The sequence below is a fragment of the Gobio gobio genome (genome assembly GCF_949357685.1).
Source record: "Gobio gobio genome assembly, chromosome: 4".
Lineage (NCBI taxonomy): Eukaryota > Metazoa > Chordata > Actinopteri > Cypriniformes > Gobionidae > Gobio > Gobio gobio.
This window is the reverse complement of record NC_137100.1, coordinates 24923165-24939575: the sequence shown is the minus strand read 5'-3', so window position 1 is coordinate 24939575 and position 16411 is coordinate 24923165. Positions and strand designations below refer to the sequence as shown.

The window sequence follows — 16411 nt, the reverse complement described above, 5'->3', positions numbered from 1 at the left end:
AAAAACATATTAAATCACATTATACAGTTTTTGTTTTTGAGAGCACTTGTCAACCATCAGACATAAAACATGACGGAGTTGACAAATTTTTTTTCCACCTTAAAGCTACACTGTTTGATATTTTCCCCCATCTAGTGGTGAAAATGTATATGACCATCCAGTGAATTTTAGTTTCTGTTCCTCTCAATTCCGATTTCGTTTTAACTCCTATGGTGGCCGATTTAGTCCAAGATTAACATGGCATCCAGTTCGACCTCGTCCACATTCAACACGGTGCCATCGAGTGTTAAAACGTGAAAGGCGAAGCTTGAATTTACGGGTATGTCCCTCTTTGGCTAATGTACTTTCAAGATGGAGGGGCAACATGGCGACCCGCATTCGAACCCCTTACCCGTATGTATTTTCAATGGCATATTATAAACTTACGAGAATACTTTATTATTTGAAAGAAGTAAATATACATTAATGAGCACATATATTTTTGAAAGAACTAAGTGGTTTTAGCTAAGAATAAACTAAAAAAGTTACACAGTGTAGCTTTAACCACGTTGTACAGTGGAGCAATTTTGTTTTGTTTTTTCCGCAGTTGCAGCTGCCTTAATAAACATCAAAATGGCAAGATTCATCCCACAAAAAGTAATATTTTCAGAAACTATTACACTGCAATGACTTTATTATTGTTTGTTAAAAAAATTAAAAAATCTATAACTTCCAGGACTACGTGTCCTGCTGTGAGATCCACAATGAGCAGGAAATAGTTAGTGCTCCTCAGAGTTATTCAGAATTATAAAAAATCCTGACGGAGTTGACACAACTTTTATAGCTATTTTTAAATGGAAAATATAATATAATTCAACATTTACTTTTTGTATTGTTTGATATCTTAAAGATCTCTGCCTTTTATTTTTTTATTTAAAATTGAAATTATTTAAAAGTATAAGCAATGAATGTCCTGAGTATACAATTTCCTTTAGATGTAAGTATTTTTAGTGTGTTGACATTCTTACTTTATAACATAAAAAGGGCTTTTTTGTTTGGGACATGTTTTGTCCCTTATCTCAAGAATCAGGAAATGTATTCCTGTGATGACAAAGCTGCATTTTTTTTTTGCATCATTTTAGCATCATTACTCCAGTCTTCAATGTCACTCGATCCTACAGAAAGCATTCTAATATGCTGATTTGATGGTCAAGATTTTATTATTGTTATTATCAATGTTGAAAGCTTAATATTGCTGCTCAATATTTTTGTGGAAACCACAATGCATTTTATTTTAGGATTCTTTGATGAATAAAGTTGATTATTTGATCTATTTAATATGCTGTATTAACCCCTCTTCTCTCCAGCTGCAGATTTGAACTACTTCATGACCGCGTGGAGTCTGACATCTTTGTTATGGACATACCTGCGCGGATCGGCACTTTGTTGGACTACAGCCAGGGTCGGCTCTTCTTCTTCAATGCTCAAAACGGGCAGCTCTTGGGCACTTTTCAGCACACGTTCAATCAGCCCTGCCACCCTGTGTTTGTCCTAGAGCAGCCGGGGAATCTAGAGCTGAAAATGACCATGGAGGTGCCAGAGTTTGTTAAGCACTGCTAGCTGACACGACTCAAATCACAGTGCCCAGGGCTTGCTTGTGCAGCAGTATATGAATCAAGTGAAAGGAAATTAAACCATATTGTGCTGTCACATGAGAAGTTGCTCAGTTTTATGAAATGGCATGACTGAAGAGATATATTAAGTTTTGTGAAAGGAAGGATTGTTTTTGAAGCTGTGCTTTTAAATCCCTCCAGAAACTAGTTTTGTGGAGCTGTTGCGTTGTTTTGTATATATGAAACAGAAAGTGCATGCGACCAGTTTTGTTGCTTATCATACAGTATATGATGCACCCCTGGATCACATGATGTGCAGACATTTATATTCAGTGTCAGTGTATTTATTTTGGAAGCTACAGGCTTTCAGATTGTTTGAATAAAACAGATTTTGGCAAAGCTAATAACAGACTTTCATAGCTGAAGTCTCCCTCAGTAGAGACATGCTTTGAGATCATGGGCATGGCATCACATATGAGTGAGAATATATACACTAAGTTTTGGGACGCCTGCCTTTACATGCACATGAACTTTAATGACATCCCATTCTTAATCCGTAGGGTTTAATATGGAGTCAGCCCACCCTTTGCTGCTATAACAGCTTCAACTCTTCTGGAAAGGCTTTCCACAAGGTTTAGGAGTGTGTTTATGGGAATTTTTGACCATTCTTCTAGAAGTGAATTTCTGAGCTCAGGCTCTGGTGTTGGACGAGGAGGCCTGGCTAAATCTTTGCTCCAAACCCCTGAAAAACAACCCCACACCATAATCCCCCATCCACCAAACTTTACACTTGGCACAATTCAGTCAGGCAAGTACTGTTCTCCTGGCAACCTTCTAAGCCAAACTCGTCCATCGGATTGCCAGACAGAGAAGCGTGATTCGTCACTCCAGAGAACACGTCTCCACTGCTCTAGAGTCCAGTGGCGGCGTGCTTTACACTGCATCCGATTATGATGTAAGGCTTGGATGCAGCTGCTTGGCTATGGAAACCTGTTCCATGAAGCTCTCTATGCACTGTTCTTGAGCTAAAGTGAAGGCCACACAAAGTTTGGAGGTCTGTAGCTATTGACCTTGCAGAAATTTGGCGACGTCTGTGTCCCTCAGCATGTGCTGACCCCGCTCTGTGATTTTATGTGGCCTGTTGCTGTTGTTCCCAATTGCTTTCACTTTGTTATAATACCTCTAACAGTTGACAGTGGAATATTTAGTAGTGAGGAAATTTCATGAATGGACTTATTGCACAGGTGGCAACCTATCACGGTACCACGCTTGAATTCACTGAGCTCCTGAGAGTGACCCATTCTTTCACAAATGTTTTTTGAAGCAGTCTGCATGCCTAAGGGGCTTCATTTTATACACCTTTGGCCATGGCCAAGTGATTGGAACACCTGAATTCAATGACTTGGAGGGGGGTTTCAATACCTTTGGCAATATAGTGTATATATAAGGTTATTTCACTTCAGTTTCCATTTAAAATTGTTGCTGGATCTCATTCAATCACAAACTAACCAAAGGTAAATGTGCAGTAAAGTAAATTAACTGATTTTAGTTTTCACTTACAACGGATCATTGGAGTATTGGGTGTATTTTTATTCTGTTCTGAAAGCTCCACTATATGACAGTCAAAATCAACACTTGCATAAGAGAAAATATATTGAAACCATATTTGTTATCTCTATATTGGCCGCATACTGTAGGGATTGCTCTTAAGTTGTTTGGTATCCATTTTGTAAAATTATTCTTGTAAAATTTTCAATTTCCGTGCTCTGTTGTAGAATAATTTAGTAGTGGTATAAATTAGTCTACTTGTATATTTATTTGTATTTCTGAGAATGACTAGATTGAATTAAAAGTTTAACCATTAATGTTGTTATAAACAAAAGAATTAAGCTCATAGATGAATTAAGATGTTTCAAAAGTTTGGGGTCTGTAAGATTTTTTCTAATGTTTTTGAAAGGTCTCTTGTTGCATTTATTTGATCAAATATACAGCAAAATCTATAATATTGTGAACTGTTACTACAATAAAAAAAAAACTGTTTAATATTTTAGTATATTAAAATGGCAAAGCAATCATTACTCCAGTCTTCAGTGTCACATGATCCTTCAGAAATCATTCTAAGATGCTGATTTGCTGCTCAAGAAACATTTCTATTATTATTTTATTTATATTATAACATTTCTTCATCATTATTATTATCAGTGTTGAAAACAGTTGGGATTCAAATTTTTTGGGGAAAGTGTTTTTTTCTTCCAGATTTTGTTTTTTGATGAAAATAAAATTCAAAAGAACAGCGTTTGTTTGATTGTAAAGAGTCAAAAAAATCTTACTGACCCTAAAATATATAATATTTTGTGTGTGTGTGTGTTGTATTATTAACTCCGATCTCCAGCTGTATGTTATGGATTCAATTTAAATGTCTTTAATTTGGTAAAAACGGGGGGAAAGGGCCAGCAAAACAAAGGGTAAAACTCTTCCATTTTGTTGAGGGAACGTGAATATTTGGGGAGTGGTGAGTTGTAATAGCTTCCATGTGACATCCAAACAGCAGCCCTACAGCTGTCTCTCTATTACTGCCATATTTAAATGATGAATGAACGGAAAGTTGTGCAATATGTTAGTATTGTTCATTCAAAGAGCATAAATAAGTTCTTCAGTTACGTCAGGGTGTACTTTCCAGTATACAAATAAATGTTTTGTGGGTTTTACATGTAAGCAACTAAATATATCAAGTAAACATGCATTAACGTGTCTATTTCAAAGAATTTCACTTTATTGCATATATATACATATTGGAACATTGCTGTACACTAATATATTTAGAAATATACAATTTCTTGAGACACAATGAATAATGATTACATGAAAAAAAAAAAACAGTCAGGTGAGATGGCATGGCACAGCACTGGACTTTAAGGCATTCCTTGCATGTATGAAACCTCCAGAGGAATATGAAGAACAATAAATGTATACACAGTACACAAAATCAGATTTCAAGATCCCTTTACACCAAAAGTAAAGAATGTGAAAATTACATAATCAAGGGAGAGAAATGGAAAGATCAGTTCACATAAGAGAAAGTTATGCTGTAATGAGACACAATGCAGATACATGCATGCTTTTTTTAACTTGCCATATGCACTAAAGTAACTCTGATGAATCTTAAAGATTTAAACTCCTAATTCGATTATAAACGCCACCATGATTAAATAAAAGCTGAAAGACCTAGTCTATATAAACCGTAAAGCTTATAATATACCTGTAATTTTGTGTGGGCGGATTTGAAAAAATAAATAAAAACAAAACATATACATAAAAGCATTTGCATTTAGAAAGCCAGCTTGTGCATTCAAAGTTCCCAATACAATTATTATTTTAAGAGAAAGCCAGACAGCCAGCAAAACTGTTCAAAAGCAATGCAATTGAACTAAATTTTTGAACAATAATTTAATCATTTATTATTTTTATACTGTATTTAGTTGCAACGTGCTAACGATTCATATATACAACAGATGACGACAGACCATTTAACAAGCCCTTTAAGGTGTTGAGTTACAAAATCCGAACACTCAAACCAACATTTCAGAAAAACTAGCATTCATTTATTATGACCCCATCAGTGTTTTAGATTTTAAATAGGATTTTGAAATGATTTCAATTTCCATTGGGGTAAAAAAAAAACAAAAATGTTAAAGTCAGTGCTTAGATAGAAGGGGGTTTATCAGGTTGCGCTCCTCTCGCTGGCCAGGGTCGAGGGTTTGGCCTCATGTCTGTGCGGTCTGTGCTGCGGACTGCTGCGAAGATTGTCATCCATCTGTAGCATAAAGATACATGAAGATAAGACTCACAGGACAAGTGTTAAAAAACGCAAGATGATGTTTATAGGTTATGAGATTCACTACATGGGCAAAAGTATGTGGACTGGACACCCCCTTGTTTGTCTATTTTACTAGTAGGTTTATAAAATCACGCATACACACACAAACATACTTACGGTACTGTAATGTTTATGGTAAACAAATGGTAGCTGTGGTTGGCAAAACTTTACAGTAAAAACATTACGTTTTACAGACTGAACATACATTTGCAGTAAAAAAAAATACACGCACGTATATTTCATTAGCTAAAACAGGGATAGTCGACCCCAAAATGAAAATTCTGTCATCGTTTGCTCACCCTCAAGTTGTTCCAAATCTGTATGAGTGCTGAACACAAAAGAAGATATTTTAAAGAATGTCAAATAGTTGATGCGCCCCGTTCACTTTCATTTTTTTCTCCATACAATGGAAGTCAATGGGGCCCATCAACTATTTGGTTGATACAGGTTCAGAACAACTTGAGGGTGAGCAAACGATGACAGAATTTTCATTTTTGGGCGAAACGTCATACAGACGACTCATTTGTGACAAGTTTATGCATGGCACCTTTAGACATTTAGCATTACCGTAGTAAGCATATAAAGAGCATAATAAACAATGTTATAATTTTGAAAATTATTTAGACATGACGAAGGAAGACAAAAAACTTTGAAATTACTAGTTACTTTGTTTTGTGCCCATGATGAGAGGTTTGTTTATGTATGTTGTTTGTTTTAATAGTTTATTACTTTGAGAAAAATATATAAACGGCCCACACTTTTCTAAAGAGGTAAACCCTGCACCCCAGCATGTTTTCTCAGTCCCAAGGCCTTCTATGCGCCATACACATAGGTATCTAAATGTAAATGTAAATAAAAAATAGCCTGATAAAACTCATATATTCATATCCAGTTGGGAAAAATATACTTTTTTTGTTAAATATTGGTAAAAATTCTTAGACACCACTGCTTTGGCTCACGGGGCCCAAGATTCTTATCCTTGATGACTATTTTGAGTGTTTAGGATTTTTTTTGTGTGTCTTTTGCAAAGTACTACAGCTGCCCCGATGGAAATATATAATAATATATAACCTCCGATGGGAAGGAAATATAGCAACCGGACCTCTTGGTGTTTATTTGAATACCCCTGATACAGAAAAAGGTACATTTATCCCATATAGACTTTTTACAGTCTTTTTATGTCAAAATTGTGAATATGTTTTACACTATCTTCTTATAGATATATCTTCTATCTTCCTACATTTTCAGCAGAATCCTGCATGACTTTTCTGTTTTAGCATGAAATGCCCATGTAAAAAGCAAGTAAATAAACGGCTTAGTTGGACACTTTATTGACTGGCCTGGACTAGCCCAGATCTGAACCCCGTTGAACACCTTTAGGATGAACTGGGATATCGACTGTGAGCCAGATCACATCACTCAATATCAGTGTCTGACATCACTTATTCTCTTGTATATGAAATTCCAAACAGGAGAAAATACCAACATGCATGTTTCAATATATACTGGAAAAACTGTTTGGGCGTCCACATACTTTTGACCATGTATTGTATTTCCTAATGACATTCGATTCAGAAGTGAATGAGCAGATCTTGCCAAGACCTTTTCAATAAGGTTGGACTCTTTATTAACAAGTTGTGTCAGTTTCTGGAGGTTTGCATCGACAGGATCATGGGTAGCCGTCGGCGAGCCTAGCGAGAGGGCAGAGATAAAGAAAAGAAAAAGACAGATAGGACACTGATTGTGGAGAAAAGCAGATGTTTTTACGCACATGGGAGAAAGGTTAGTAGAATCAGAGTGCAGCCAAAGAGACATAGCAAATCATTTAAAATAATCACGAGGCCCAAGACCATGCTGTTATTAAACTGTCTTTTAGCATCTGCTATGAGCCAAATGTCTCGGGTTGAAAGCGATGGAAAGGTGATGAATCATGAATGTCTGGTTAAATGATTTAATTCTATGCGATTCAACAGCAAACAAACGGAAGTTGAGATGAACTAATAAAAAGAAGAAAGAGACGGAGCAGGACCAATACTATGTTTTTTTTTGTGGTTTTATTATTATTGTACTATAGGGGCTGTGACTACTTACAGTCCATTCTCTTCTCAGCGGTGGCATCGGTAAAGTAGTTTTTAAGGATGGTGTTGCAGAACTGGCAGAGGTTATCAAGTTGGTTCAGGTGCTTCTGAAGCTGCCCACTGGGCAGAGGGGCTTTGATGAGAGGGGCGATATGGCCAAATACAAAGGCGTCCAGGCTTGTAGGCCTAGCAGATAGAAAACATGGTGAACTTCAGGCTAACACACAAAGATGATTACATTTGACTCAGTTATACACTACTGTTTCAAAGTTCAGAAGAATTTTTATGTTTTCAAATAAAAAGTACAGTAAAAAAACATTGTGAAATATTATTACAATTTAAAATGATTGTTTTGTAACCCATTGACTTCCAACAACACTAAAGGCACCAATATACTTTGAACGGAGCAGAAGAATGTGGTGCGATGTAATTTCGAACAAAATCAGGTCAAAATAAAGTTAAATTAGAGGCTGTGCCAATCCTCCCCATACCCCTTGCTCTCATTTTTGATTTTGGCTTCCAATGATTATGAAAACATGATGGCGCTTTCCGTTAATTTCCTTTAAAGCGGTGCAGTGTCACCATACGCAACATCCAAATCAGTCGAATCATGTAACGTCACGTGTAAAAGCGTATTGAGCTGCGAAAGAGCTGTTCAACAGGCTGCTTTCTGTCCACGCGATCCGAGATGGAGAGAAAAGCGTACAAGTACAGGCTAATTTGCACTTAAACGGACAAATGCACACAAAAATATGTCAAAATGTCCGTCATTCAGTTATGTCTTCAGTGAACATAAACAGCTGGGAAAGTAATCGAATGCTTGTCAGTGTAATAGGTCTTAAAGTGACAGCAGCCTAATAAACACGCTGCTCTCTCTGTCATTTAATGTTAATCAAACAACAAAAGAAAACCAGAGAATCACTTACTGCTCTTCACTGAATAACATTAGTAACTTTAAAGGTCCCATGGCATGAAATTGTCATTTTATGAGGTTTTTCAACATTAATATGAGTTCCCCTAGCCTGAATATTGTCCCCAAGTGGATAGAGATGTTGATCGGTGTAAACCCGAGTTCTGGCTGTCTTTCTCTGCCTTTGAGAAAATGACAGGCCAGACGAGCCAATCCTGAAGTCTCCTGGTTTGACGTCCAAGCAGGAATGGTTTCCTCCCTTTCCTCCGCCCAGAGAATCTGGCACGCCCATGCAAGCGCTCGAGATATCATGGGTTGTGAACGAGTGAATGCTGGCAGTTTCTCAGTGTTTGGATGTACAAATGAAAACAGAAGTCTTTTTTCAGTTCCTTCTGATCTGTGATCAGTAATTTCTGATGTGTAGCTAATTATTTATTATTCGTGCACACAATGCGGCTTCTCTCTCTCCAGACAGAACGGTGTTTTAGTGTTTTCTATCTTGTGAGTCAGTGTTTTTGTACGTCCTCGTCGCGTCTATCGGTTCTAAAATGTGCATACAGTCATGAGTTTCTGCTCAACATCGGCCTCACACACGCCGAAGCTCGGGCTGCACTGGCCGGTGGCCTTCAACATCCCCGACCCCCAGTACTGCATCTGGCCCACAGCGGAGGCACCAAACGTGGCGTGAGATTAAGCAGAAGGGGGTAAGCGTGAGCATATTCGGGCTAGCCAGCCTAGCCCCACAATAAACTGGATTACATTCGATTACTGCTGTTGTGTCTTTGTTTGCACTGTGTACTCAACGCGCGTCACTGACGCTTTTATTTTATTTAAAGAATAATGCTATTATCAACACTTACTTTTAACTCGTTCATCTCGACAGCTGTAATGGTACTTTGCATGTGTTACAAAGTTGGTAATAATGATGAAGACGGACTCGGTGTGACTGGGACTCGTGTTTATTCAGAACTCTCAGATACAAACACAATAAACTCGCGCTGACAGACAGCGCTCTCATAACTCAGTAGTTACTGTAAATAACTTTGTTAGCGATCGCTGAGCTCAGTCTCTGGTATATTAGTGATGTCCGGTTCGCGAACGATCTTTCTTTAGAACCAGTTCTTTTTAGTGAACCGAGTCAGTTCACCAAATCGGACTGAATCGCTCTAAACGGTTCACGTCTCCAGTCAGCGCTGATCCATAATTTACTAAAGTTACTAACTTTCTGACATGAGTGACAGCCCCTCCGACTAGAAATAGACTAATAACCTGAAGTATATGCTGTAACTACAACAGTTCAGACATGCTGAGAACTGATGTGAAGTGAACTCAGGTCCATCCGTCTCTCTGGCAGCAGCTCGTGCCTGCTCGTGCCTCATAGACCAAGTTAAACCACGCCCCCTCCGTTCATTTAAAATGCAAAGATGTCAGCCAATCACAACAGTGGGCGTTTTTACTGAAGTCTCACAGCAGACACGCCTCTTGAAGCAGGGCATTCAGCCACAGGGCAAACAGCAGTATAGAAAAAATGCCTTTTATTTCTAAATTATGACATTTTATGATGTAAAAGTCATACTAACAATATAAGTACACCTCAGGAAACATTATAAAATAATAGAAAAATGCCATGCCATGGGACCTTTAATAAGAATCAATGTTTATTTAATTCATACAGTGAAGACTATGCAATGTTTTATTTATTTACATTTTATTATTCAATTTCTGTATCTTAGGCTATTATTAGTAGTACGCTAAAATGTTCATCATTTCATGCATATCTTTTTTCTGTTGTATGTGTCCTATTGTTTTTATTGTATTACTGAATGTTTCAACTCACTGTTGTTTGTTGACAGTGAAACTGCTCTGAAAGAACAGATTAAGGGGTCATTTTGGGGATTTTATGAACGCACTGGCAGGGGCCCCGGACAAAGTTTTGCTTAAGGCCCCCAGAACTCTAGGACTGGCACTGGTTTGGAGTTTGTTTCAGGAGTTCAAAACAGCTTGCCAAAGCAAACTTTCTGGAAAAGTTCACTCCGGCTGATGAACACCTTTAGGGTGTGTTCACACTTGTTATGTTTGGTTCGATTAAAACAAACCCTGGTGCGATTGCTCTGTTAGTACGGTTCATTTGAATAAGACTGAACGCTGTCATCCGAACCCTGGTGCACACAACACAACCAGAACGAGACCGTTGAAAAGATGGGTCTCCGCTTCTAAACAAACTCTGGTGTGGTTCAAATTAAATATGAACGCAACACAAATCAAAGACATGTAAACGAACCAAAAACAGGACGATGAGACCCTAAAAAGTTTGTTGTAGAACTGCGTCAAAATGCCATCATATGTGCATTTATCACGTCTCAAAATAGGCAATATGTCAATAAGATTGTGAATGTATCCCTTTGCCTTTAAGTTCGGTATCTTTAGGTTTGGTGACAAAAATGTTGGACGTGAGTTAAAATATGAACACACTGAAGAGCTGCTTTATAGTAGAAATTGAAGTAGTAATTCTAATTGAAAGCAAACACTGTTTTCATGTTTAATACTGTAAAGCTGCTTGCTTTAAAGCAATCTATTGTATAAAATGCTATATAAATAAATGAGACATGACCATAGACTGTAAAAAAAATATGGACATAGTGCCTGTGACGTCACTCGTAGGTTTCTGAAGAGTATTTTTGAAACCCAAAAGTGGACCCAGCCGGCCGTCGCCATTTTTGCGGCGCGTCACTCCCGGATAACAGAAAATGGGCAAAGAGGCGGGACCTGGGTGGAGCTGATGTTTGACAATAGGGCAATCCACATGTCACTCAAATGGCCACGCCCTTAATTTTGCAGAACTTTAAGGCTTAATATAATTTAAACGGATGAGTTATACAAATAAATTCGCCCTCCTCACAGTTGTCATGAAGGGCAAAATTAGCTATATACACCAAAACCACTTTATGTACAAGGCTGTAAACATATTTCTTTATGTTTCTCGTGGATCATGGCGTGGATCGGTGGTCATTCGAGCGATCCACGCCATGATCCACGCAGGCACTAATGAGGAATCTATGTATACATGTCTATGACCCGGCCGGAATTTTGACCTCACCTACGGGAAGTGATGGCAGTCTGGAGAGCTAAAGCGTTCGTCTGATATGAGGTGAAATTAATTGCATAAATACCGTTCGGTTTCTCTCAGAAACCGATCGTTTCGTGTCTTAAGACATCAATGTGCCGTCACGAGCCGCGGGGTTTAATTTGAAGTTGTCTGTCCATGTTTTTTTTACTCTAATAGAATTAGACCCCATTGACAAGCATTATATGAGTGACACACAGCAACGGTTGGAGTTAAAAATCTTCATTTGTGTTCTACTGAAGAAACGAAGACACCTACATCTTGGATGCCTTAGGGGTAAGCAGAAAAACATCACATTTTCGTTTTTGCGTGAACTATCCCTTTTAAGTCACTTCCGTGTTGGCTTCAAGAGAGAGACCGGAAGGTTGCCGCTCGGACATGACTTGCGCCAAATAGCAGAGCATGTGCAAACATATTGCTATAATCGGATGCTTTCTTCTGACCACTGTGATTTTTGTCATGTGTTTATTTTGTTATTGAGAGAAAAGCGTGCAGCTGCACATTTTAACATATTCATCTAAACACCGCTCTAAGCAGCGTTGGGATATTCACTAACAGTATACCGCTGTTCAGGAATTTTGAAATTTTTTTTACCTCTAACCGAAGATTGAAAAAGAACTTAGCTGTGAGTATATCTGGGCCTTAAAACATTTCTCAAAATATCTTTGTTTATGTTCCATGAAAGTCATACAGTGAAAAAACAAGGTGAGTAATTGACAGAATTTTCATTTTTAAGTAAACTATTGATAAATATTATGTGATAAAAGAACTGAACAACTCACGTCTCTCCAAAGAAGAAGCGGAAGTTCCCAAGTCTGTGGGAGAGCAAATTCAGGCACTCTTTGGCTTCGCTGTAGATCTAAAAGAAATTCTATTACTAACCATACAATTTTTATATTCATTATTATGAGGGATGGAATAACTACAATAGCACATTCATTGTGTAACATATTTCATGATCCTCTGGTTTCTACACTCCAGAGATTTGCTCATGAGGTCTGGGAGGTAAACTGTTTTCCATCTCACAACACAGAACCGCAGACATTTCCATTTCATCATGGCATTAAAGGAGTAGTTCACTTTAAAATGAAAATTACCCCATGATTTACTCACCCTCAAGCCATCCTAGGTGTACAAGACTTTCTTCTTTCTGATGAACACAATCGGAGTTAAATTAATAAATATCCTGATGCTTCCAAGCTTAATAATGGCAGTGATGGGTTTTTTGAGTTTGAAGCTCAAAAAAGGACATCCATCCATAATAAATGTACTCCATGCGGCTCCGGGGGGTTAATAAAGGCCGTCTGAAGCAAATCGATTGGGCTTTGCAAGAAAAATATCCATATTTATAATGTATTAAATAATATATCTAGCTTCCGCAACACCACCTTCCGTATTCAACTTACAGAAAAAGCGTAACTGGCGCGACATATCACTAGAACGTAGCGTAAGCATTTTGAACTGCGAGAGGCGCTACACTTTCAGAATAAGTTAAATACAGAAGGAGGTCTGGCGGAACCTAGATATTTTATTTTATAAAGTTTTAAATATGGATATTTTTCTTTTAAAAAATCCCATCGATTCGCTTCAGAAGGCCTTTATTAACCCCCCCCGGAGCCATGTGGAGTACATTTATTATGGATGGATGTGCTTTTTTGAGCTTCAAACTCAATGGACCCCGACACTGCCATTATATAGCTTGGACACGTCAGGATATTTATTAATATAACTCTGATTGTATTCGTCTGAAGTCAAGTCAAGTCACCTTTATTTATATAGCGCTTTTTACAATGCCGATTGTTTCAAAGCAGCTTCACAGTGTTAAACAGGAAAATAATGCTACAGAATTTCATTCGGCTGTACAGCCGCTCTGGAGAAAACGGTGATGTTATCCAGCTGAAAGAAGAAAGTCATATACATCTAGGATGGCTTGAGGGTGAGTAAATCATGGGGTAATTTTCATTTTAAAGTGAACTACTCCTTTAAAAAGGACAGATGAATTCAATGCTATGCATGAGACTCAGTAACTGAGGTAAGAATTATGATCGTACATAATTATGGATCTGTTTTCTCATACCTTTCCCTCCACCTCTGTGATGTTCAGCAATGGCGACTCTGCTTTGGTCAGTAAAATGCGAGACAGAGCCAAACTGGCCTGTCGACCCGGTACAAAGAAGTTGAGGGGGAACGGGGAATGGGATGTAAACCAGGGCCGGGTCAGGTTCGCATAGTTCTCTGCGTCCACCCAGAATGTGTGCAGCTACAAATTAACAACACAAATCAATACTTAATTCATACAATCATCATTATGGGGATCAGAAATTTTAAATCAGCTTATGAATTGCAGATGAAATACCAGTGCTGGCAGCAGCTTTTCCTCCAGTAGTGCGATGTAAGCCATTGTATCTGCCCCTTGCTTAGCTGTCAACTCATAGTCGGCATTGAAACTCTGTGTGGATTACGTGACACAAATTCTATTGACACTTTTATTTATTTTTTACTGCTGGACTTTATTATTATTATTATCATCATCATCATCATTTACTGTTTATATTTTATTGTTGTATGTATACCTTTATCAAAAGATTTAGAATGATGTAACAAATATGCATGCGGTTTTTATATTTTTGTTAATGGTTATCGGTAGGGGTGCTGATACTTTTCAAATTTCACACATGTAAGTATATAAATATATCTTTACAAAAAAGTTGGGAAACTAGATTCTGATAAGTCAACTGTGAAATTCTGTAGTCAAATATCTTTGAATAATGCCCAAATATAGACAACAAATTGTAGCTAATCACATATAATACATTTATATAAATAGTTCATGTTCATGTATGAATGTATTAGGTAAAGCTGTGTAATAAGCAGTGTTGGGGAAAGTTACTTTGAAAAGTAATGCATTACAATATTGTGTTACTCCCTTAAAAAGGAACTATTTGAGTTACTTAGTTACTTTTTAAGAAAAGTGAGGCGTTACGTTACTTTTGCGTTACTTTTTCTCACCTGGGCTGGGCTTGTTTTTGATTTTGGTTATAACAAAAAAGTTAGATTTTTGTGCAACGGTAAAGACCTCTTCATGCCAAAATTGAAATAATAAGCCCCAGGCTGAGGTAAAAATGCAAATTCACGCATGAACAGTAGAGGACGCAGCTCTGCTGTGCTGCCATTCTGGATAATGGAAGAATAGGATGCAGGAAAAAAAGTTTTACCAATAAAAACAAAAAATCTAGTAATTTTCATCATCAAAGGTCAGCAGCAAGACATTGGTAAATTAAATATAAAGGTAGATTATGCATACAAATAGTTGTTTTATTTAACATTTAATTATTGGAGGTTTGCATAGTACTCTGATGTTGCATTTGACTGATTTTATTAATTTTGAGGAGTACATAATCTTTATTGTGCAAGTGAGATAAAAAAAATGCTCACATTTAGTCAGGAACTACAATAACCATCATGTTTACACACAACGCCTCTCAACATGCGGGCAGGAGAGCTGTCAGTCAAATTAATGTGAAAAAGTAACTCAGATATTTTGTTGTAAATTTGAAAAGTAATGCGACACTTTACTAGTAACTTGGAAAAAGTAATATTATTACATAACTCAAGTTACTTGTAATGCGTTACCCCCAACACTGGTAATAAGTGGGACAATGTACAGTCAGCTTGTCAAAATAAACCACTTTGCATCAGGATCCTGTATTCATCAGGGTTCTTCTGCGACATTGACTGTCAAACTGTAAAATTTCCCCACTTATATTACACAAAAAAGGAGCAAATCAGTAAACAGATATGAATTTCTACCTGTTTTCGTAGGAAGTTTAGGATTTGTGTTGGTTCTGTGACTGTGGATCCCTCATAACGTAGTTGTGGCACAGATGCTGTGGAGGGAGAAACGTGACAGCTGCAGCTTGACCATTAAAAAAAGCCTCACTTCAGCAATGTTTGACATTCACAATATTACATTTGGAAAACTACATGGATGCGTGTGGCTACATTCCAAACTTTCACTACATTAAACATGCTCTCACATCAGGGCTTTTACAAACAATCCTTTCTTCTGACCTGTAATAGTCCTCCACGTCCAGTCAACAGACTTTACCGCAAGCTTTGCGCCTGCAAACTTTGCATAAGCCTATAAAAGAACATTAAAAAAATGTAGGATGAATAGCTGATTGGATTATGATTAAATAATTGTTGGTAATCGTCTTTAAAGCGCTATATTGTAACTAGGACTTTTATTATGCATTTTTGCCAATGTGTTATCAGAACGCATGTTTTAAGCAGCTGCAAAAACAAACAATAAAAGCTGTACGCCAGCACAAAACACAAGCACTGTGTATAATCTACATTCTAAGTGTAAAGCGTGTAAAAAGAGCCCATACCCTTCAGATCCTATCAGCATTATTCCTCTGACCTTCAAGAAATAAAAACCGGAGCTGTGCGACACATATTAGCTTACTATTATCGACCAGCCAAGCCAAACCAAACCAATTTAATGCAATTCTTTCTGCTACTGTTATGGGATGCATCAGTTGACAACTGAACTGGCGTATAAATAGAGTAGTAAAACACTTTCATTTATCAAAGTGACTCTGGCACTGCTGAAAGCTATCCGGAATCTAGGACAGGCTTCTCCAAAAAGGCATCGACATTCTTAAATAAATATTTCATTGTGAATATGTTTTCAAAACAAGCTTTAAAATAACCAGTGCATTTACCAGCACGACGAGGGAGTCTGTGTGCACTGATGGCAGATCCCAGTCGCCTCCCCAGCAGAGCAGCTCCATGGGTTCCGCCATGTTTGTGTGCATGACAAACGAA

General features: G+C 37.6%; 2 protein-coding genes across 3 annotated transcripts in view; one reads left to right on the top strand and one right to left on the bottom strand.

Annotated features, from left to right (window-relative positions):
- Nucleotides 1-4351, top strand: part of cmya5 (cardiomyopathy associated 5) — a 23993-nt gene extending 19642 nt beyond the window's left edge. Inside the window, exon 13 of the mRNA XM_079813894.1 lies at nt 1347-4351. Coding sequence (XP_079670020.1) covers nt 1347-1599 — 253 coding nt within the window. The 3' untranslated portion in view covers nt 1600-4351. The remainder of the gene's footprint in view (nt 1-1346) is intronic.
- mtx3 (metaxin 3) lies at nt 4203-16411 on the bottom strand. 2 transcript variants are annotated; one of them, XM_079813895.1, is made up of 9 exons: nt 16309-16411; nt 15653-15722; nt 15392-15468; nt 13938-14030; nt 13659-13841; nt 12364-12440; nt 7561-7733; nt 7072-7160; nt 4339-5406 (listed from the first exon to the last, which is right to left on the bottom strand). In XM_079813895.1, the coding sequence occupies exons 1-9, from the start codon at nt 16399-16401 to the stop codon at nt 5314-5316; spliced, it is 948 nt and encodes a 315-aa protein (XP_079670021.1). In that variant the 5' UTR covers nt 16402-16411; the 3' UTR covers nt 4339-5313. The 2 variants fall into 2 exon arrangements, with proteins under 2 accessions (XP_079670022.1, XP_079670021.1); XM_079813896.1 differs by lacking the exon at nt 7072-7160 and having other exon boundaries at nt 4203-5406; nt 16309-16409.

Bases quoted from the DNA above. Each gene is read 5' to 3' on its own strand.
- mtx3 (XM_079813895.1), bottom strand. From the start codon at position 16,401: ATGCACACAAACATGGCGGAACCCATGGAGCTGCTCTGCTGGGGAGGC. The intron at 14,031-15,391 runs GTAGAAATTCAT...TAATCCACACAG, and splicing joins TAAACTTCCTACGAAAACAG to AGTTTCAATGCCGACTATGA. The intron at 13,842-13,937 runs GTATTTCATCTG...GTTAATTTGTAG, and splicing joins AAAAGCTGCTGCCAGCACTG to CTGCACACATTCTGGGTGGA.